At 37.1% G+C, this 24,004-nt stretch overlaps 1 protein-coding gene across 3 annotated transcripts in view; it reads right to left on the bottom strand.

Moving 5' to 3' along the window:
- The window catches only part of adcy8 (adenylate cyclase 8 (brain)), a 140,522-nt gene that overhangs the window by 50,004 nt on the left and 66,514 nt on the right, over positions 1-24,004 (bottom strand). For all 3 annotated transcript variants that reach the window (XM_057857862.1, XM_057857864.1, XM_057857863.1), the window contains exons 3-6: positions 6,206-6,355; positions 4,011-4,141; positions 3,828-3,939; positions 3,631-3,758 (exon numbers count right to left, since the gene is read on the bottom strand). In XM_057857862.1, the coding sequence (XP_057713845.1) occupies positions 3,631-3,758; positions 3,828-3,939; positions 4,011-4,141; positions 6,206-6,355 (521 nt within the window). The remainder of the gene's footprint in view (positions 1-3,630; positions 3,759-3,827; positions 3,940-4,010; positions 4,142-6,205; positions 6,356-24,004) is intronic.

The raw sequence follows: 24,004 nt of genomic DNA, 5'->3' as shown, positions 1-24,004 counted from the left end.
GTGTGTGTGTGTGTGTGTGTAGTGCAAAAAATAAAAAAGAACATATTAACTGCTCATCTCTCTGTGACAAAAAAAAAAACAAGAATGAAAAAAAAAAGAATGAAATAAAATAAGAATAGAAAATTGCTGTATTTTCTGCACTATGAGATGTATCTAAAAGCCTTCATTTTTCTCAAAAACCAACAGTCCACTTTATAATCCAATGCGCCTTATACATTGGTTACTCATGATATGACATTTCCTTTAGCGCAGCTCCATCTAGTGGATGCATAACGCATACACAATACCCAACCACCACTACTACTACTGCGACTTATAATGCAGTGCACCCAATATGTGAAAACAACTTTAAAAAAAGGCCATTCATTGAAGGTGTGCCTTATACTCTGATGCGCCTTATAATGCAGAAATAGTTTAAAAACAAAAAAATATAAAGATTAAAAATAAATAAAATGAAAAAAAAAAAAACTCCCTTTATTTATTTTTGTAAAAAATAAAACATTATTTTTTTCCCCATTATTTTAATTCACTGCCATTGGAGTATGTACATGAACCACTATCCCATATCAAAATGAATTGAACATCTTTTGGAGTCAATGGCAGCAAGTAGTTAGATGAGTGCCCTGTAAGGGTTAAAAAAAAAAAGTAGAGCAAAAAACAAAAAAGGACATATTAAAATTTTAAAAAATCCTTTTTATTTATTCATTTTTCAAATTGTTTTTTTATTTTCCACATTTTTATTTTCAATCACTGACTGCCATTTCCGGGCATTCATTAACCACCCTCCCCAGTCAAAATTAATTGGACGTCTTGTGCTGTCAATGGCAGCCAATAAGTTAAATGAGCGCCTTGTAAGGGTTAAAAAAAAAAAAGAAAAAGTAGACCAAAAAAAAAAAAATTTTTTTTAATTGAAAAAAATCATTCCTTTTATTCATTTTAGAGTAAAGGTTTTTAAAAAAAAAAAAAAAAACTTGAAAAAAAATTCAACAAAAATCAACTAATTAAATGAGTGCTCTGTAAGGGTTATTAAAAAAAAAACTTAAAAAAAAAAATAGACAAAAACAAAATAGAAAATATTAAAAAATCATTCCTTTTATTCATTTTATAAATAAGGTTAAAAAAATTGGAAAAAAAAAAAAAACATAAGAGAAAATATTAAAATAGAAAAAAAATCCTCCCTTTTATTTATTCTTTTTTTTTTTAAATTAAATTATTTTTATAACAAAAGTAGAGCAAAAAACAAAAATGAAAATATTATATATACATTTTTATTTTAAATCACTGACTGCTGGAAGAAAAAAACAAACACACACACAAAAAAAACAAAAAAAACAAAGGAAATATTAACATTTAAAAATATTATTCCTTTTATTCATTTTTTAAATAAAGGTAAAAAAAAAAAAACTTGGAAAAAAAACAACAAAAAAGAAAATATTAAAATTAAAATTAAAAATCCTCCCTCTTATTTATTCATTTTTAAAAAAATTTAAATCACTTTTTTTTCATTTTTTAAATTTTAAATCACTGACTGCCATTGCCGGACTTTCATTAACCACCCTTTCCAGTCAAAATGAATTGGACGTCTCGTGCCATCATTGGCAGCCAATGAATTAAATGAGTGCCCTGTAAGGGTTAAAAAAAAAAAAAAAAAAAAAAGTATCGCAAAGAACAAAAAATCTTAAAATTGAAAAAATCCTCCCATTTATTATTACTTTTTTTATTCACGGAACCCAACTACTACTATAGCGCCCTATAACCCATATATGAACCTATGTATACTGTGTATATCGTATATATATTAGGGCTGTCAAACAATTAAAAATTTTAATCGAGTTAATTACAGCTTAAAAATGAATTAATCGTAATTAATCACAATTCAAACCATCTATAAAATATGCCATATTTTTCTGTAAATTATTGTTGGAATGGAAAGATAAGACACAAGACGGATATATACATTCAACATACGGTGCATAAGTACTGTATTTGTTTATTATAACAATAAATCAACAAGATGGCATTAACATTATTAATATTCTCAAAGCGATCCATGGATAGAAAGACTTTTAGTTCTTAAAAGATAAATGTTAGTACAAGTTATAGAAATTTTATAATAAAACCCCTCATAATGTTTTCGTTTTAATAAAATATGTAAAATGTTCAATCAAAAAATAAACTAATAGCTCGCCATTGTTGATGTCAATAATTACACCATGCTCACTCATGGTACTAACCCAGAAAATCAGTTGGACCCAAACGCCAGCAGAGGGCTCCAAACACCCAAAAACAAGTAACAAGCGGACATTACACTGTACTGTCATTTTAGTCTCTTTGAGCGGGGCATGTGCGTTAATTGCGTCAAATATTTTAACGTGATTAATTTTTAAAAATTAATTACCGCCCGTTAACGCGATAATTTTGACAGCCCTAATATATATAAACTAGGGCTGTTAAAATTATCGCGTTAACGGGCGGTAATTAAATTTTTTAATAATCACGTTAAAATATTTGACGCAATTAATGCACAAATGCCCCTCTCAAACAGATTAAAATGAAAGGACAGTGAAATGTGTACTTGTTGTGTTTTACGGAGTTTTGCCGCCCTCTGCTGGCGCTTGGGTGCGACTGATTTTATAGGCTTCAGCACCCATGAGCATTGTGAAAGTAATTATTGACATCAACAATGGCGGGCTACTAGTTTATTTTTTGATTGGAAATTTTACAAATTTTATTAAAACGAAAACATTAAGAGGGGTTTTAATATAAAATTTCTATAACTTGTACTAACATTTACCTTTTAAGAACTACAAGTCTTTCTATCCATGGATCGCTTGAACAGAATGTTAATAAAGGTAATGCCATCTTGTTGATTTATTGTTATAATAAACAAATACAGTACTTATGTACCGTATGTTGAATGTATATATCCATCTTTTGTCTTCTCTTTCCATTCCAACATTAATTTACAGAAAAATATGGCATATTTTATAGATGGTTTGAATTGCGATTAATTACGATTAATTAATTTTTAAGTTGTGATTAACTCGATTAAAAATTTTAATCGTTTGACACCCCTAATATAAACCCTTTATATGAAGACAACTTTAAAAAAGACCATTGAAGGTGCGCCTTATACTCTGATGTGCCTTACAGTGTGGAAAATACAGCAATTAAAAAGAAAAAAAATGTTTAGAATGAAAAAAATAATTAAAAAAATAAATCCTCCCTTTTATTTCTCTCTTTCTTGATTTATTTCGGTAAAAAATAAAATGTTAAACAATTTTTTTTCCACATTTTTACTTTAAATCACTGACTACCAATGCCGGACTTACATTAACCACCCTCCCCAGTCAAAATGAATTGGACGTCTCGTGCCGTCAATGGCAGCCAGTGAATGTAAAAACTGTCTAAATCCAAATTTATTATTAATTATTATTATTTCAACCCTTATAGAAACATTTTTTTGAGAAGACAAAAATCATGAGGCTAAAAAAAAGAGTTTTTTATTTTGAACAATATCAATCAAAACTTCCCATGTGGCACATTAAACTTATAATAAACAATGAGTCGATTTGTTGTGGTAGCCCCACTACAGAGTACACACTTGACTGGCGACCAATCATTTCCTACCTGATGGTTTTAATCATGCTGAGTCCCATCTCCACGCAGCAGTGGGCGTGGTCCTGCCTCGGCTCGGGCAGACCCGACACGCAGTAATAACAATCTCCAAGAATCTTGATGCGCAGACAGTGATGCTCCTGCAAGCGCGGCAAAGTTAACCGGGAGAGTCGGCGGCTGAAAATAAAACCGGGACGTCACCGGCTCACGTGCGCCAGTCGATCGAAGCGCGCGAAAAGCTCGTTCAACATCCGCACGAGTTCCTGAGCCGACAGCGTGGTGGACAGATTGGTGAAGCCCTTGACGTCTGCGAAAAGAATGCTGGATAAAAGACGGAAAGGTCACTCGGGCCCGACCTCGGAACGCCGGCGCCGGTTCGGTCGGAGCCCGACCTGACGTTCTCGTAGCGGTGGATGTAGATCCGATGGAACTGATGCTGGAGGTGCTCGTCCTCCACGTTGGACATGTCGTTGATCATTTCCAGAACCACGAAGCGAGGCAGGACGGACAGAACCAGACGCTCCTGGGAAACAACATCAACTCATTTCAATTCACAGTGAAAGTATCTGAGGTGAGAGTTTATCCGCGCGCCGCCACCCTCCCACTTCAAACGGCTCGGACGTCCGCCGCTGACAAACTCGTTTCGATTCACAGCGGAAGGATGATTGGATGTCTGTCTGATCTTCTGAAACCTCGAGGCTTCTGGGAAAGCTTTCTGCCCTTCTCCCTGGCGTAAACAAACGCGCGAAAGCAGATCGATGCGGCGTCCGTCTTTGTCTCCCGTCGGCGCGCTCATTAGTAGCAGAGTCGCTAGCGTTGCGTGCTGTCAACACAAATCCATCAACGGCTCCTCAGGTCAGACTTGTCAGCATGCGGCGGGCTGGACCGCGCCCTCACGTGTACAAATATACGCTAATATATCAAGAAAATACAGAATATATATATTTTTTTTTCTTGAGCACACAAGTACTACAGTATACATATACTGTATTATACATTGGTATGAAAAAGTATCTGAACCTTTTGGAATTTCTCACATTTCTGCATAAAATCACTATCAAATGTGATCTGATCTTTGTCAAAATCACACAGATGAAAAAAACTGTTTGCTTTAACTAAAACCACCCAATCATTTACAGGTTTTCATATTTTAATGAGGATAGTATGTAGGGTGCCTAACTCTCTCCATTTGTAGAAAACTTCTCTGACTGTCTGAGTGTCGATTGATGGTTTTGTATGATTTCCCAGCTTTATACAAATCAACAATTTCTGATCGCAGGTCTTCAGACAGCTCTTTTGAGCGAGCCATGATGCACATCAGACAATGCTTCACATCAAGACAATTCTTACCAGGTGTGTGTTTTACAAGTGGGCAGGGCAGCTTTAAACCACTCATTAGTGATTGGGCACACACCTGCTGTTAATTGTTTGGTAAAAATTGGCTTCACTTGCTCTTTAAGTCTCCATAGGCAGAGGGTTCACTTACTTATTTTTCCCCCTTCTGTCATTGTTTGCATGCTATCCTCATTAAAATATGAAAAGCTAGTTCAAGTTGCTTACTTAAAGCAGACACTGCTTGTACATCTTTGTATTTTGACAAAGATCAGATCACATTTGAAATTATGCAAAAATGTGAGAAATTCCAAAAGGTTACCATACCACTGTATAATATACACTATAGTACTGTTGTCATGATAGTGAATTTTTCAATTTGAGGTTGTTACCCAATACTTAAAAAATTACTACATAAATATAACCAAAACCTAATAAACTAGAATTTAGCCTGCCTGTGTTTTTTCAATTGGCGGTCATTATTTTTGACAAATAAAACAAATGTCTTCGAATTGCCACAAAGTTATCGGAAGAGACCCAAAACGTACATGAAATGACCCGGAACGGCCCAAAATCATCCGGATTTGACCCAAAATCAACAGTTGTAGTGACCCGGATATGCTCCGTTAGCAACAGGAGGTGAGCAAAAATGCCCTAAAATCAACTGGAAGTAATACCAAATGTACAGAAAGTGACCCTGGAACGCCCCAAAAGGAAGGAAGTGACCGAATATCAACAGAAAATGACCCGAAATGAACACAAAGTGATCAGGAAATGGCATGTTATCATCAAGAAGTGACCCAAATTCAAAAGGAAGTGACCCAGGTAGGCTCCAGTATCAACAGGAAGTGACTAATGGATATGAAGTGAGTCAAAAATGCCCTAAAATCAACTGGAAACGATCCAAAATATACAGAAAGACTCCCCGAAACGTCCCAAAAGGAAGGAAGTGACCCAGAATCAATAGAAAGTGACCATAAATGAACAGGAAGTGACCGAGATATGCTCCGATATCAACAGAAAATAACCAATGAACAGTAAGTGACCCATACATGCTCTAAAATCAACAGGAAATGATCCAAAATACACAGAAAGAGACGGCGGAGGAAGGAAGTAACCCAACATCAACAGGAAGTGACACAAAATAACTCATTGACAACATCCAACACATTTAAACAGAGAGGACTGGCTATTAAACCTCATCGTTCAGTGCCATTGACGGTGATAGATTTCCATTCATTTCACTGAATCTAACCTGTCTCTGGTTCTCCGTCTCCAGACGCAGCCTGGCCTCGATGCAACGCCGCGTTTCCAGGAAGGCCTGCCGCTGGGCGCGGTCCGACAGGTAGCTGATGAAGATCCCGGCCGTGTTCATACATACGAACAGAACCGTTTGGGCCGCCACCTGCAACGCATTGCACATACACAAGTAAGGGCGGGAACCTCCTGATACCATACCATTTGCGATACAAGGCTCACGATTATCTGACAATGTGGTGATTATGGCTACATGGGCGGGAGGAGAGCGTTCATTCGCTGCCAACCCTCCCAGTTCAAAAAGATAGGATGTCTACTATAGTTTACTCTTGGCTGTTGCTGGCTTGAAGTCTTTAGCGTGTTTGTTCAACACATAGGCTCGGATGGCCGTCGGGGTCACGTGACACAGGAGCTTTCCACATTTTGAGGGCAGAGATGATGTAACACAATGCAGCTGTAACACACACACATACACACACACACACACTCCCCAGGGTAATTAACAGAGTGGACAAGTGCGAGCAAGTCTTTTTATTCCCCCTCATTTTTATGCCAAAGGTCATCCAGGACGCTCATGTTGGCCCACAAGAGGCGTCCACTTGTTACGCCAGCTCACGCGTGCCACCTTTTGCAGTCTTTGCCAACGATAGTCATCTATTTCATTTATACACTGCAAATTTATAACGTTTTAATCTGATTATTTTACATAAATATAGTCAAATAATTGCTCCATCTTGTTTTTAATGTTAAAGACTAGTTAGAAGATTAATATGTAATATTATTTCACTTACTTTAAAGGGTACTACGGATAGAAAGACATGTAATTCTTAAAATATAAATGTTAAAATGAGTTATAATTATTTGATATTAAACCCCCTCTTAATGTTTTTGTTTTAATAAAATTCGTAAAATTAGTTCAGGGCTGTCAACAGACTTGCAGGGGCCCGGGGACAAGAGACAATGATAGGGCCCCCCCCACCCCTGCCACCAGCTTGTCACGACAACATACGCAGTACTTTTAACTAGGGTTGTTCCGATCATGTTTTTTTGCTCCCGATCCGATCGTTTTAGTTTGAGTATCTGCCGATCCCGATATTTCCCGATCCAATTGCTTTTTTTTTGCTCCCGATTCAATTCCAATCATTCCCGATAATTTTTCCCGATCATATACATTTTGGCAATGCATTAAGAAAAAAATGAATAAAACTCGGACGAATATATACATTCAACATACACTACATAAGTACTGTATTTGTTTATTATGACAATAAATCCTCAAGATGGCATTTACATTATTAACATTCTTTCTGTGAGAGGGATCCACGGATAGAAAGACTTGTAATTCTTAAAGGACAAATGTGACTTTGTATATTGTGACTAAATATTGCCATCTAGTGTATTTGTTGAGCTTTCAGTAAATGATACTGTAGCCATGCCCAAATGCATGATGGGAAGTGGAACCATGACTGTGCGTAGTGCTACCAATTGATATATCTTCTCTGCATTGGGAAATAATATAGGGTGTTAAGAAAAAGATTAATTACTACCTTGTTTCCCCACATTGCTTCCCACAATATTTGTAATCATAGGGAGAGGGATTGTTAGGCTTTAGCCAATTAAAAAAAAGGCTCCAAAGGCTTCCAAAATTCACTCTACTCATTTACACTGCCTTTTAGCTCTCTATATAGGTAAAGTGGCGCCATTACAGATTGAGCGCGACAGTGCGTGAGTGGGTCGTGCAGCGCATGCATTAATTGCGCTAAATATTTTAACGTGATACATTTTTTAAAAAATTAATTACCGTCATTATCGGGATAAATTTGATAACCCTACCTTAAGCCAAAACTAAAGACTCTGGATGAGTGTAACATGTTATGTCTGTAACGTTAAATACAATTAGAAAACAATTTAATTAAAAAAAATTTTTTTTTTAGAAAAAAAAGGCATGTCTGATATTTTTTTGCCGATTCCGATACTTTGAAAATGACGTGATCGGACCCGATCGTCTACTTTTAACGCTTTGCAAGCATTGACAGTGTACATTTTCAAATGATTTGAGATGGACAGTTAAATGTAACAGACCGTAATGTGATGTGACACAATATAAACAAACAACTTCCATCTATTGTCACATGTAAGCTACAATACAATACAACAGAGAGTGCTATGCCTGTCTGCTACGCAACAAAACAGTATAACTAAACAACACATAGACATACCTGTCAATCCGAGGCCGTTGGCAATGTTACATATAGTGACGTATGCCCTTACAAATTGGTGACTAATCTTACAACGTTGTATATAGCGTGCAATATAAAACAAAAATAAAACTCCATTTTTAAAATTATATGTACAGTGCCTTGCAAAAGTATTCGGCCCCCTTGAATCTTGCAACCTTTCGCCACATTTCAGGCTTCAAACATAAAGATATGAAATTTAATTTTTTTGTCAAGAATCAACAACAAGTGGGACACAATCGTGAAGTGGAACAACATTTATTGGATAATTTCAACTTTTTTAACAAATAAAAAACTGAAAAGTGGGGCGTGCAATATAATTCGGCCCCCTTGCGTTAATACTTTGTAGCACCACCTTTTGTTCCAATTACAGCTGCAAGTCGCTTGGGGTATGTTTCTATCAGTTTTGCACATCGAGAGACTGACATTCTTGCCCATTCTTCCTTGCAAAACAGCTCGAGCTCAGTGAGGTTGGATGGAGAGTGTTTGTGAACAGCAGTCTTCAGCTCTTTCCACAGATTCTTGATTGGATTCAGGTCTGGACTTTGACTTGGCCATTCTAACACCTGGATACGTTTATTTTTGAACCATTCCATTGTAGATTTGGCTTTATGTTTTGGATCATTGTCCTGTTGGAAGATAAATCTCCGTCCCAGTCTCGGGTCTTGTGCAGATACCAACAGCTTTTCTTCCAGAATGTTCCTGTATTTGGCTACATCCATCTTCCCGTCAATTTTAACCATCTTCCCTGTCCCTGTTGAAGAAAAGCAGGCCCAAACCATGATGCTGCCACCACCATGTTTGACAGTGGGGATGGTGTGTTCAGGGTGAAGAGCTGTGTTGTTTTTACGCCAAACATATCGTTTTGCATTGTGGCCAAAAAGTTCCATTTTGGTTTCATCTGACCAGAGCACCTTCTTCCACATGTTTGGTGTGTCTCCCAGGTGGCTTGTGGCAAACTTTAAACGAGACTTTTTATGGATATCTTTGAGAAATGGCTTTCTTCTTGCCACTCTTCCATAAAGGCCAGATTTGTGCAGTGTACGACTGATTGTTGTCCTATGGACAGACTCTCCCACCTCAGCTGTAGATCTCTGCAGTTCATCCAGAGTGATCATGGGCCTCTTGGTTGCATCTCTGATCAGTTTTCTCCTTGTTTGAGAAGAAAGTTTGGAAGGACGGCCGGGTCTTGGTAGATTTGCAGTGGTTTGATGCTCCTTCCATTTCAATATGATGGCTTGCACAGTGCTCCTTGAGATGTTTAAAGCTTGGGAAATCTTTTTGTATCCAAATCCGGCTTTAAACTTCTCCACAACAGTATCTCGGACCTGCCTGGTGTGTTCCTTGGTTTTCATAATGCTCTCTGCACTTTAAACAGAACCCTGAGACTATCACAGAGCAGGTGCATTTATACGGAGACTTGATTACACACAGGTGGATTCTATTTATCATCATCGGTCATTTAGGACAACATTGGATCATTCAGAGATCCTCACTGAACTTCTGGCGTGAGTTTGCTGCACTGAAAGTAAAGGGGCCGAATAATATTGCACGCCCCACTTTTCAGTTTTTTATTTGTAAAAAAAATTTAAATTATCCAATTAATGTTGTTCCACTTCATGATTGTGTCCCACTTGTTGTTGATTCTTGACAAAAAAATTAAATTTCATATCTTTATGTTTGAAGCCTGAAATGTGGCGAAAGGTTGCAAGATTCAATGGGGGCCGAATACTTTTGCAAGGCACTGTATTTATTGTTAATATTGTAACATATAACCTGATGCAATCAAAGAAAAATCAATATTTTCAGCTAGTATATCATGATTACTAAAATTTAACAGTGACTTTTGTTATAATTGTATGTAGCACTTTTGGCAATTTCTACCATGTCTTAATGGCTGCACTTCAGCTCGCAATTCACTTTGACTTGAAGGTAGTTCGTCAGTTTGTGCAATTATAAATTAAAAAGGTCAATTGATAAAATGAACTTACCGGGAACATTTCTTTTGCTAATTCTGAGAAGTGATCAGCAATAGTTGCGGGCAAATTTTGTTCGGCAACAAATTGGCAGAATAAAATCTCCACTTTCGTCACTTTTCATTCTGCAGACTTCATCTTTACGACCAGTGTTGTTAATCTTACTTTTAAAAAGTAATTAAATTGTTACAAATTACTTCTCCCAAAAAGTAATTAACTCCGTTACCTGATTGTAAGAGTAATTAGTTACTTGGCAAAGTAACTGGTCTTACCTTTTTTGTTTTTTCATTTTTTTCAAAAACAAAAAACATGTTGCTATGTTTAGAAGTCATTTAATGTTGTGAATCAATTGTTAAAGTTGTTAAAATTTCTCTCGTTTTTGCATTAGTTCCCTTCTGTCTACTTTCGACAAGTGAAAGGTTTAAAACTGTTTCATCATTTAAAGATAGATTCGAGTCAAGATTTTGCCCATTTAGGAGTATTTTAGATAAAAAGTGACTTAGGTTCACTAGGAAGGTTCACTACAACAGAGCCTTTCTGAGAAGTCTACTGCTTTAAGATGGCGGCTGTTTACGTACTAACTATCTATCATTTCGCATGTACTTCTACATGCATGTGATATCTAGGCGTAGATTGTAGGCTGTCAGCTACAGTCAGGAAATATTAAAGCCATCTAGCCTAGCACCGACTTTTCTCGCGTCATTCAACCAACGTATTAACTAGGGCTGTGAAAATTATCGCGTTAACGGGCGGTAATTAATTTTAAAAATGAATCACGTTAAAATATTTGACGCAATAAACGCACATGCCCCGTACCATGAGTGAGCATTGTGTAATTATTAGGGGTGTCAAACGATTAAAATTTTTAATCGAGTTAATTACAGCTTAAAAATTAATTAATCGTAATTAATCGCAATTAATCGCAATTCAAACCATCTATAAATTTTTCTGTGAATTATTGTTGGAATGGAAAGATAAGACACAAGATGGATGTATATATTCAACATGCGGTACATAAGGACTGTATTTGTTTATTATAACAATAAATCAACAAGATGGCATTAACATTATTAACATTCTGTTAAAGCGATCCATGGATAGAAAGACTTGTAGTTCTTAAAAGATAAATGTTTGTACAAGTTATAGAAATTTTATATTAAAACCACTCTTAATGTTTTCGTTTGAATAAAATTTGTAAACTTTTCAATCAAAAAATAAACTAGTAGCCCGCCATTGTTGGTGTCAATAATTACTTACACAATGCTCATGGGTGCTGAAGCCTATAAAATCAGTCGCACCCAAGTGTCAGCAGAGGGTAGCAAAACTCCACAAAACACAATTAACAAGTGGGCATTTCACTATACTGTCATTTAAATCTGTCTGAGCGGGGCATGTGCGTTTATTGTAGAGCTGAAACGAATACTCGAGCAACTCGAGTAACTCGAGTTTAAAAACTGATCCGAGTAATTTTATTCACCTCGAGTAATCATTTATTCTGACAGTTCTAAGCATCACGTTTTGCTCGGACTACTTTTAATGCGGGACAACGCGCTGATGCGTAGAGGAAGAAGCAGAAAGAAAAAAAAAACTTACTGCAACCGACAGCCGCTACAAACGACGCCGACGTTGCTAAATACTAGCCCGCACAATGCTACGTTGGTAGGTAGCGTCTGATGAGTCTCATAGAGATCACATGTATGTTGAACTAGATTCGAAATGACAGACTCGGACGCGTCTGGGCAGAGTTAGTAAACAGCCACCATCTTAAAGCAGTAGAGTGCTAAGCGCTAATAAATAAAGATTAACGTTACTGTCACTAACTCAAGTAACGTTAGCCCTGCGGAGGGCTAGGTTTCTATTAATGATGACCACTGTCGATGCGTGGCTAACGTGTCTTACATACAGGCTTTAACATAACATAGCGTTGTGGAGTGATGAGGGTGTAAAATAAAAACTCACTGATGCTAACTATCAATTTTAGCTCAGTAGTCATTGCTGGATAAAACACCAAGTAGCACTGGTCCCTAATGTGCTCCAATACAGCCTGTATCATACATTTATTTTGAACACTGCAAAAACCCAAAATCCTATCAGGACTTACAGTTTAGACTAACTTCAAACTTAACTAGAACTTAAAAATGGCTTGACACAAATAGAAATTCAATTGAAACACGTGGGAAAAAATCTTTTAAGTGATGTGTGTTATCAAGCGTAACGGCATTTTCAGGTATATATATATATATATATATATATATATATATATATAGTATATTTTTAATAAGATCTAAAGGTTTTTGAGTGAAAGCAGTGAATTTGTCTTTTTTTTTTAAATTCTAGTTACATCTGAGATGCAATTGTTGGCTGTTTTCAACAATATACATCGAAAATAAAGACATTGATTGATTGAAAATGGTTCAAGATTAGATGAAATGTCTTGTTTTCTCATGTATATTTATAATTGCTCTTCACCTAAAAATATATATTTGTTTTATCCGATTACTCGATTAATCGATAGAATTTTCAGTCGATTACTCGATTACTAAAATATTCGATAGCTGCAGCCCTAGTTTATTGCGTCAAATATTTTAACGCGATTAATTTAAAAAATTAATTACCGCCCGTTAACGGGATAATTTTAACAGCCCTAGTAATTATTGACATCAACAATGGCGAGCTACTAGTTTATTTTTGGATTGAAAATTTTACAAATTTTAATAAAACGAAAACATTAAGAGGGGTTTTAATACAAAATTTCTATTAACATTTATCTTTTAAGAACTACAAGTCTTTCTATCCATGGATCGCTTTAACAGAATGTTAATAATGTTAATGACATCTTGTTGATTGTTATGATAAAGAAATAAAGAACTTATGTGCACTATGTTGAATGTAGGGCTGCAGCTATCGAATATTTTAGTAATCGAGTAATCGACTGAAAATTCTATCGATTAATCGAGTAATCGGATAAAACAAATATATTTTTAGGTGAAGAGCAATTATAAATATACATGAGAAAACAAGACATTTCATCTAATTTTGAACCATTTTCAGTCAATCAATGTCTTTATTTTCGATGTATATTGTTGAAAACAGCCAACAATTGCATCTCAGATGGAACTAGAACTAAAAAAAAGAAAAAAAAAAAAGACTAATTCACTGCTTTCACTCAAAAAACTTTAGATCTTATTACAAAAAAAATTATATATATCTTACCTAAAAATGCCGTTATGCTTGATAACACACATCACTTAAAAGTTTGGATTTTTTCCCACGTCTTTCAATTGAATTTCTCTTTGTGTCAAGCCATTTTTAAGTTCTAGTTAAGTTTTAAGTTAGTCTAAACTGCAAGTCCTGATAGAATTTTGAGTTTTTGCAGTGTTCAAAATAAATGTGTGATACAGGCTGTATTGGAGCACATTAGCACCAGTGCTACTTGGTGTTTTATCCAGCAATGACTACTGAGCTAAAATTGATAGTTAGCATGATTAAGTTTTTTTTTACACCCTCATCACTCCACAATGCTATGTTATGTTAAAGCCTGTATGTAAGACACGTTAGCCAAGCATCGACAGTGGTCATAATTAATAGAAACCTAGCCCTCCGCAGGGCTAACGTTACTTCAGAACAGTAACGTTAATCTTATTTATTAGCGCTTAGCGCTCTTTATTAGCGCTTAGCGCTGTACTGCTTTAAGATGGCGGCTGTTCACTAAAGCTGCCCAGACGCGGCCGAGTCTGTCATTTAGCATCTAGTTCAACATACATGTGATCTCTATGAGACGCATGAGACGCTACCTGTACCAACGTAGCATCGTGCGGGCTAGTATTTAGCAACGTCGGCGTCGTTTGTGGCGGCTGTCGGCTGCAGTAAGTTTTTTTTTTCCCCCCTTCTTCCTCTCCGCACGTGACAGCGCGTTGTCCCGCATTAAAAGTGGTCCGAGCAAAACGTGATGCTTAGAGCTGTCAAAATAAACGATTACTCGAGGTGAATAAAATTACTCGGATCAGTTTTTAAACTCGAGTTACTCGAGTTGCTCGAGTACTCGTTTCAGCTCTAGTTGAATGTATATATCCGTCTTGTGTCTTATCTTTCCATTCCAACAATAATTTACAGAAAAATATGGCATATTTTATAGATGGTTTGAATTGCGATTAATTACGATTCATTAATTTTTAAACTCTAATTAACTCGATTAAAAAATGTATTTGTTTTACAGCTCTAGTATTAACGCACATTGTCTCATTGCCGAAACGGTGACAAAATCCAAACGGAGAAAAAAAACCCGTAAGGCATGAAAAACATACAGATTTTGAACGTACGGCGTACACATTTCAAAATCAGTGCTCATTTGTACAAATTACGCAAAACCGTACAACTTGACAGGTATGAATATCTCAAAAATGATAGCACAACAAATGAAATTTTTTTTTTTTTTTAGCACAAACGGGCACAAACTTTGCACAAACCAATGACAACACCTCTGATGAGCGAGGTGATATCAACAGGAATTGTCTTCGAAATGTCCTCAAATCAACACCTGATACTAACAGAAGGGGTCTAAAAATCAAATGGGCGGGTCTTAGATCTGTATCTACCAAAGCAGAGCTCCCATCGCAATTTCTCCAGAAATGAAATTTCCAGTTGCATTTATTATACCCATGCAAACTTAGCATCACTAATTACGACAGCGTTATGGAAAACTATTGTCGCCGGTAGTACGCTTGAGTTGGATGCTTCACTAAATGCCGCGGTGCGTCCTTTTCGGGCGCATTACGGCGCTGCTCTGTGTTATTGCCAATCTCTCCCGGGGCGCCATCAGCGCTGATTCAATTTCTCGGCCGCGCCTCAGAACGTCCCGCCGGGTCTCGTCGGGTCCCGCCGAGAAACAAATTAAAAAGCGTTTTGTTTTGGAAGGCGCCGCGCGCTCGTTACGGACTCAGGTGGGTGTTTTCCACCAAGACGCCTCTGGGAAAGGGAACATGTTACAAGGAAAACAAGTTAATAATAGACGCGGCAATCACATGAAGTAATTACCGCCATTTTCCGACGACAAGCCGCTACTTTTTTTTCTCACTTTGAAACCTGTGGCTCATTAATGAAAAGCTGTTTTCTTGTTTAGAAAATAAGATTGGTGAAGCTTATAGCCCAACAAGTATGTTATTAGGTGTGTCTGACTCTAAAGCATCAATTTCATAACTATACAGTAAGACTGGGTGATTGCAAGACTGAATTTTTTTTAGGACGATCTTCATAATTGATCGAACATAACACGGGGCAAATGCATGTGGAGGACCAGGAATGCAAAAAAATAAATAAACAAATGCAGCTATCGATTAATTTACCGTATTGAACCGAATATAAGACGGCCCTGATTATAAGACGACCCCCTCTTTTTCAAGACTCAAGTTTCTAAAAAGACTTTTTAAACACCAAATTAATTTTTATACAGAAAAATACTACAGTACATCCGAAACAAATGATATATTTGAAAAAAAAAAAAGCATGTTATTTTGCCTCATTCAAATCTTAACATCTGAACATTTAAATATGTAAACTAGGGCTGTCAAAATTATCGCGTTAACGGGCGGTAATTAATTTTTTAAATTAATCACGTTAAAATAAGGACGCATTTAACGCACATGCCCCGCTCAAACAGATTAAAATGACAGCAGAGTATCATGTCCACTTGTTACTTGTGTTTTTTTGGTGTTTTATCGCCCTCTGCTGGCACTTGGGTGCGACTGATTTTATGGGTTGCAGCACCATGAACAATAGCGAGCTACTAGTTTATTTTTTGATTGAAAATTTTACAAATTTGACTAAAACGAAAACATTGAGAGGGGTTTTAATTAGGGCTGTCAAAATTATCGCGTTAACGGGCGGTAATTAATTTTTAAAATTAATCACGTTAAAATATTTGACGCAATTAACGCAGATGCCCCGCTCAGACAGATTTAAATGACGGTACAGTGAAACGCTCACTTGTTGTGTTTTATGGAGTTTTGCCACCCTCTGCTGGCGCTTGGGTGCAACTGATTTTTTAGGCTTCAGCACCCATGAGCATTGTGTAGGTAATTATTGACATCAACAATGGCGGGCTACTAGTTTATTTTTTGATTGAAAATTTTACAAATTTTATGAAAACGAAAACATTAAGAGGGGTTTTAATATAAAATTTCTACATTTTTTACAAACATTTTTCTTTTAAGAACTACAAGTCTTTCTATACATGGATCGCTTTGACAGAATGTTAATAATGTTAATGCCATCTTGTTGATTTATTGTTATAATAAACAAATACAGTCCTTATGTACCGTATGTTGAATGTATATATCCATCTTGTGTCTTATCTTTCCATTCCAACAATAATTTACAGAAAAATATGGCATATTTTATAGATGCTTTGAATTGCGATTAATTACGATTAATTAATTTTTAAGCTGTAATTAACTCGATTAAAATTTTAATCGTTTGACAGCCCTAGTTTTAATATAAAATTTCTATAACTTGTACTAACATTTATCTTTTAAGAACTACAAGTCTTTCTATCCATGGATAGCTTTAACAGAATGTTAATAATGTTAATGCCGTCTTGTTGATTTATTGTTATGATGAACAAATACAGTACTTATGTACCACATGTTGAATGTATATATCCATCTTGTGTCTTATCTTTCCATTCCAACAATAGTTTAAAGAAAAATACGGCATATTTTATAGATGGTTTGAATTGCGATTTATTACGATTATTTCATTTTTAAGCTGTGATTAACTCGATTAACAATTTTAATCGTTTGACAGCTCTAATGTAAACTAAAGTGCAATCACATTCGTGAATGAATGGCTTCTGGTTTTTGAAATGTAAATAAACCAATCTATTGTGATAAAACAACAAAAATGCAATAACTGCATTAACCATCAAAGTGAAGTCTAACTGTAACTGTAGTCTTGAAACAAATTTGAAGAAGGAAAAACACTGCAATAAAATAATGCAAACTGGTTGAACTTGAGAGTAGCTGAGATCTATCATGACAAAACATCGCTTCAATGATATCTGGCGCCATCTAGCGTCGTGAATGGGTATAACGTCAAGACCGCGAATATAAGACGACTTTTTCAGTCTTTTTTCAATGCAAAAAAACACCGTCTTATATTCGGGCCAATACAGTATATGAACTAGTTAGTTTGAATAATCGAATACTCGGATTAGGAACATAAAAAATTAAAATACCTGATCTTTCCCTCAAATTATTTTTATTTTATTTACTTTTGTTCCGTTAAGAATCCAGAAAGGGTTATTTGATTGTGGCTTTCTGAAAAACAATACATTTTTACATTTAGGCACACCTGCAACCGTCACACTTTTTCTGTTACAAACTGACCCCGGCCCCTCATCAGAGAAGGGAAAAGTTATGTGGCCCTCACAGGAAAAAGTTTGGGTACCCCTGTCTTAAACTCTCAGACAACCTTTTTTACAAACAGTTCGTGGCGTCCTGGTGGGTATAATTAATTTCTTTTCATTTTACAGATGAAAACATTTTCATTAAACGTCGAGTGAAACTAGAAGAAATTAATCTTAAGTTTTCGTCAACAAAAAAATAGACTAAGACACATTTTGAGAGGATTAAAATATGACTAAAACTAATAAGTATTGTCATCAGAAGACTAAGACGAAAATTAAAACAGCTGCCAAAAACACCACCGCAATTGACATATGGCGGAAAACACAGACAAGACTGAAAAAGCAGTTTCTGCTCTTGCACTCCTCTTTAAAAGAAACTGCTGTATCTTAAGCCAAAACAACTGTTGTGTTTGATAGAACAACATGCTGTCATAGCAGATTCATGGCGAATGAAGCCCCCGAACTATTTTTAATTTGTCTGTTTTACCCTGAAAACCCCCGTTTACGGACGTCGCGCAATTGCTTTTGTTTCAACCCAGCCGTAAAATGAAGGTAATTAATTATATTTATAATTCAAAATGTCGTTTTTAGCTTAGAATCATTCATTGATGTCTCATATTTCGTTTAAAAAAAAAAAAAACGACTTAAAAAAATTATTCACTTGCATATTTTAAACTTTTAAACAAATTATGTCACAATGAAAAAAATGGCGTCTGTAAAAAAGTCACGGATATCTACCTCATAACTACCGCTTAATTGTATTTTTTTTTTTTGTTACTGTTGCATTTTCTCCGGTATTTTAGATGATAAATAATCGACCAAAACAAAAAAAAATTGAAAAAAAAGCTTAAAAGGGTAAATATATTAGAGCTGAAACGAATACTCGAGCAACTCGAGTTTAAAAACTGATACGAGTAATTTTATTCACCTCGAGTAATCGTTTATTTTGACAGCTCTATGCATCACATTTTGCTCGGATTACTTCTAATGCGGGACAACACGCTGATGTCACGTGCGTAGAGGAAGAAGCAAAAAAAAAAAAAAACAGCCAACAGCCGCTACAAACAAAGCCGACATTGCTAAATACTAGCCCGCATAATGCTACATTGGTAACAGGCAGCGTCTGGTGTGTCTCATAGAAATCACATGTATGTTGAACTAGATGCGAAATGACGGACACGGCCGCGTCTGGGCAGCGTTAGTAAACAGCCGCCATCTTAAAGCAGTACAGCGCTAAGCGCTAATAAAGAGCGCTAAGCGCTAATGAATAAGATTAACGTTACTGTCACTAGCTCACGTAATGTTAGCCCTGCGGAGGGCTAGGTTTCTATTAATGATGACCACTGTCGATGCGTGGCTAACGTGTCTTACATACAGGCTTTAACATAACATAGCGATGTGGAGTGATGAGGGTGTAAAATAAAATCTCAATAATGCTAACTATCAATTTTAGCTCAGTAGTCATTGCTGGATAAAACACCAAGTAGCACTGGTCCCTAATGTGCTCCAATACAGCCTGTATCATACATTTATTTTGAACACTGCAAAAACTCAAAATCCTATTAGGACTTACAGTTTAGACTAACTTAAAACTTAACTAGAACTTAAAAATGGCTTGTCACAAATAGAAATTCAATTGAAACACGTGGGAAAAAATCCTAACTTTTAAGTGATGTATGTTATCAAGCGTACAGGCATTTTTAGGTGTGTTTATATATAATATATATATGTATATACTTTTTAAAAATAAGATCTAAAGGTTTTTTGAGTGAAAGCAGTGAATTAGTCATTTTTTTTCATTCTAGTTACATCTGAGATGCAATTGTTGGCTGTTTTCAACAATATACATCAAAAATAAAGACATTGATTGACTGAAAATGATAAAATAGCTTGTTTTCTCATGTATATTTGCTCTTCACCTAAAAATATATTTGTTTTATCCGATTACTCGATTAATCGATAGAATTTTCAGTCGATTACTCGATTACTAAAATATTTGATAGCTGCAGCCCTAAAATATATGAAAAAGAAACTCTCGACCACTCCTTGATGTCTGCGATTTCTGCATCGCGACCCCTGTTAAATTACCATGTTTCACCCATAAAATCCCCCAAAAATCAAGCTGTGGCCATTCACAGCTGTGTCTCGACTCTCAGTGATACATGCTACATGGAGTTTTTGGATCAAAACAAGGTAAGCACTCGATAATATCTTGTTAAAGTCATGGTGTCTGTAATTCTGCTCTCGCGTGCTCTCGCCTACAGGTGGGGTTTTGCTGTTTAAAAAAACATTAAAAAAAAAAACCTCCTGTTCAAAATTTTTATTCCGCCAGAAAATTGAGATTTTAAGCTTTCCAATGATGTATCACACATCCAAATCGAACAATTTTGAAAGTTGGCTAAATTGGGGGTCTCAGAGCGTAACTTCAAGTCACCTGAGTGTTTTCCGCCATATCCATCCACAGGCCATTTGGGGGCCCTAAGCAAAATAATGCCAAGGGGCCCATATTTATCGTCACAGTGTGCTGTGAAACCCATACATGCAATCCAACCCATACGTCCATATTTTGTATATTAATCAGATTTTTCGTTTCTCTGCTCCATAAGGATAAATTCTCTTCAACATATTCCTGCATCTATTTTCCAAGCAAGTTTGAGCACCAATCATTGCCAAGCAGGTTCAACATCACTCCCCAGGTTGCCAGATTGTAATGACAAGAAAATGGATGTTTGCACCGATAAACGGCAATGTGTGATACATTATTCACGATGCTCTATTAACAACGTATAAAAGGAGGTTGCCAGATTGGGGGCTCTTAGCGTTCAGGGGCCCTAAGCAGCAGCATAGTTTGCGTATAGGCTGGGCCGGCCTTGTCCATCCAGATTGAAGTATCTTTACACCCAGGGGCGGAACTTAGAGGGGTGCCAGGGGTGCGACCGCACACGTGTTTATGGGTGTAAAGTGGGCGCGGTTCGCCGAAGAGGTGGGGGGGGGGGGTGGGGGGGTAAAAACAAAGGTAATATGATGTTGTTCGGAACTGTAATATAGTTTTGTTTGTGTATCTCTGACCCCCCCCCACACACACACACACTAGGGGGGCCCGTTTATGCTCATCGCACCCGGGCCCTGTTGAAATTTGTTCCGCCACTGGTGGAACTCACTGGTGGCGACTCACTCGGTGCCACTGACAGCGATAAACGACCTAAGGCGGCCGATGAATGAATAAATACGTTAGTAGTGGCCTCTTGACTGCATTTCCTTATGTTTTCATCCAGGATGATCCGGACTGACCCGGAGCCCATCGCCATGGCAACAGAGCACACGCACGCGCCATCGCGCAACCTCGGCGCCACTGACACGCAGCCAAGCAACAATCCTCACGTCACAAGGAATATTCTTCAAAGTGGGACACTTTGAAACACCGAGCCCGCAGATAATGACTCATGCTCACGTGAGCGCATGCTAAAGATGCTAAGTGTTTGTTTTGGAGCCGGCGGCGGAGTCCGCTTGGCACCGAGTGGACGACATGAGGAGGAACGACCCAAATGCATTTGCAGGAAAGATGCAAAAATGTTCAGTTCTACTTTTCATTCTTTTTTTTTTCCATTGCGGGAACGTTTGCTTTGCAAAGCTAGGCACATGTAATATTTCTCGTTTCCAATGGCAGAAACGTTAAAAATTTCAAAATGTATCATGTCCTATATTTTATATCTGATTTACATACAGTGCCTTGCAAAAGTATTCGGCCCCCTTGAATCTTTCACCACATTTCAGGCTTCAAACATAAAGATATGAAATTTAATTTTTTTTGTCAAGAATCAACAAAAAGTGGAACACAATCGTGAAGTGGAACAACATTTATTGGATAATTTCAACTTTTTTAACAAATAAAAAACTGAAAAGTGGGGCGTGCAATATTATTCGGCCCCTTTACTTTCAGTGCAGCAAACTCACTCCAGAAGTTCAGTGAGGATCTCTGAATGATCCGATGTTGTCCTAAATGACCGATGATGATAAATAGAATCCACGTGTGTGCAATCAAGTCTCCGTATAAATGCACCTGCTCTGTGATAGTCTCAGGGTTCTGTTTAAAGTGCAGAGAGCATTATGAAAACCAAGGAACACACCAGGCAGGTCCGAGATACTGTTGTGGAGAAGTTTAAAGCCGGATTTGGATTTCCCAAGCTTTAAACATCTCAAGGAGCACTGTGCAAGCCATCATATTGAAATGGAAGGAGCATCAGACCACTGCAAATCTACCAAGACCCGGCCGTCCTTCCAAACTTTCTTCTCAAACAAGGAGAAAACTGATCAGAGATGCAGCCAAGAGGCCCATGATCACTCTGGATGAACTGCAGAGATCTACAGCTGAGGTGGGAGAGTCTGTCCATAGGACAACAATCAGTCGTACACTGCACAAATCTGGCCTTTATGGAAGAGTGGCAAGAAGAAAGCCATTTCTCAAAGATATCCATAAAAAGTCTCGTTTAAAGTTTGCCACAAGCCACCTGGGAGATACACCAAACATGTGGAAGAAGGTGCTCTGGTCAGATGAAACCAAAATTGAACTTTTTGGCCACAATGCAAAACGATATGTTTGGCGTAAAAGCAACGCAGCTCATCACCCTGAACACACCATCCCCACTGTCAAATATGGTGGTGGCAGCATCATGGTTTGGGCCTGCTTTTCTTCAGCAGGGACAGGGAAGATGGTTAAAATTGACGGGAAGATGGATACAGGAACATTCTGGAAGAAAACCTGTTGGTATCTGCACAAGACCTGAGACTGGGACGGAGATCTATCTTCCAACAGGACAATGATCCAAAACATAAAGCCAAATCTACAATGGAATGGTTCAAAAATAAAGGTATCCAGGTGTTAGAATGGCCAAGTCAAAGTCCAGACCTGAATCCAATGGAGAATCTGTGGAAAGAGCTGAAGACTGCTGTTCACAAACACTCTCCATCCAACCTCACTGAGCTGGAGCTGTTTTGCAAGGAAGAATGGGCAAGAATGTCAGTCTCTCGATGTGCAAAACTGATAGAAACATACCCCAAGCGACTTGCAGTTGTAATTGGAGCAAAAGGTGGCGCTACAAAGTATTAACGCAAGGGGGCCGAATAATATTGCACGCCCCACTTTTCAGTTTTTTATTTGTTAAAAAAGTTTAAATTATCCAATAAATTTTGTTCCACTTCACGATTGTGTCCCACTTGTTGTTGATTCTTGACAAAAAATTAAAATTTTATATCTTTATGTTTGAAGCCTGAAATGTGGCGAAAGGTTGCAAGGTTCAAGGGGGCCGAATACTTTTGCAAGGCACTGTAATTTGCGCATCAAAAATTCTGAGAAGTTGCATATAGTTTTTGCCAAAAATGTACAGCTACACAAAATTTGACAAAAAAACTACAATACAGTGGTATGAAAAAGTATCTGAACCTTTTGGAATTTCTCACATTTCTGCATAAAATCACCATCAAATGTGATCTGATCTTTGTCAAACCACACAGATGAAAATACAGTGTCTGCTTTAACTAAAACTACCCGAACATTTATAGGTTTTCCTATTTTAATGAGGATAGCATGCAAACAGTGACAGAAGGGTGAAAAAATAAGTAAGTGAACCCTCAAAGAGCAATCAACCAACCAATTTTTACCAAACAATTTAAGTCAGGTGTGTGCCTGATCGTGGTTTAAAGCTGCACTGCCCACTATAAAACACACACCTGGTAAGAAATGTCTTGATTAGAAGCATTGTCTGATGTGCATCACGGCTCGGTCAAAAGAGCTGTCTGAAGACCTGCGATCAAGGATTTTTGAATTGTACAAAGCTGGGAAAGGATACAAAACCATCTCTAAAGGTCTGGATGTTCATCAATCGACAGTCAAGAGAAGTTGTCTACAAATGGAGACAGTTTGACACTGTTGCTTCTCTCCCAAGGAGTGGCCATCCACCAAAGATGACGCAAGAGTTCAGTGCAGAATCCTCACAGGTAAAAAAGAACCCTAGAGTGTCTGCTTAAGACTTACAGAAATCCCTGGAACAGTCCAATAACTATGTGCACACATCAACTATATGTAAAACTATAGCCAAGAATGGTGTTCATTGGAGGACTCCACGGACGAAGCCACTGCTGTCAAAAGAAAAAACACTGTTGCTCCTTTAATGTTCGCAAAAAGA

The sequence above is a fragment of the Corythoichthys intestinalis genome, chromosome 14 (assembly GCF_030265065.1).
Source record: "Corythoichthys intestinalis isolate RoL2023-P3 chromosome 14, ASM3026506v1, whole genome shotgun sequence".
In the NCBI taxonomy this organism is placed as follows: domain Eukaryota; kingdom Metazoa; phylum Chordata; class Actinopteri; order Syngnathiformes; family Syngnathidae; genus Corythoichthys; species Corythoichthys intestinalis.
This window is presented reverse-complemented; position numbering and strand designations above follow the sequence as displayed.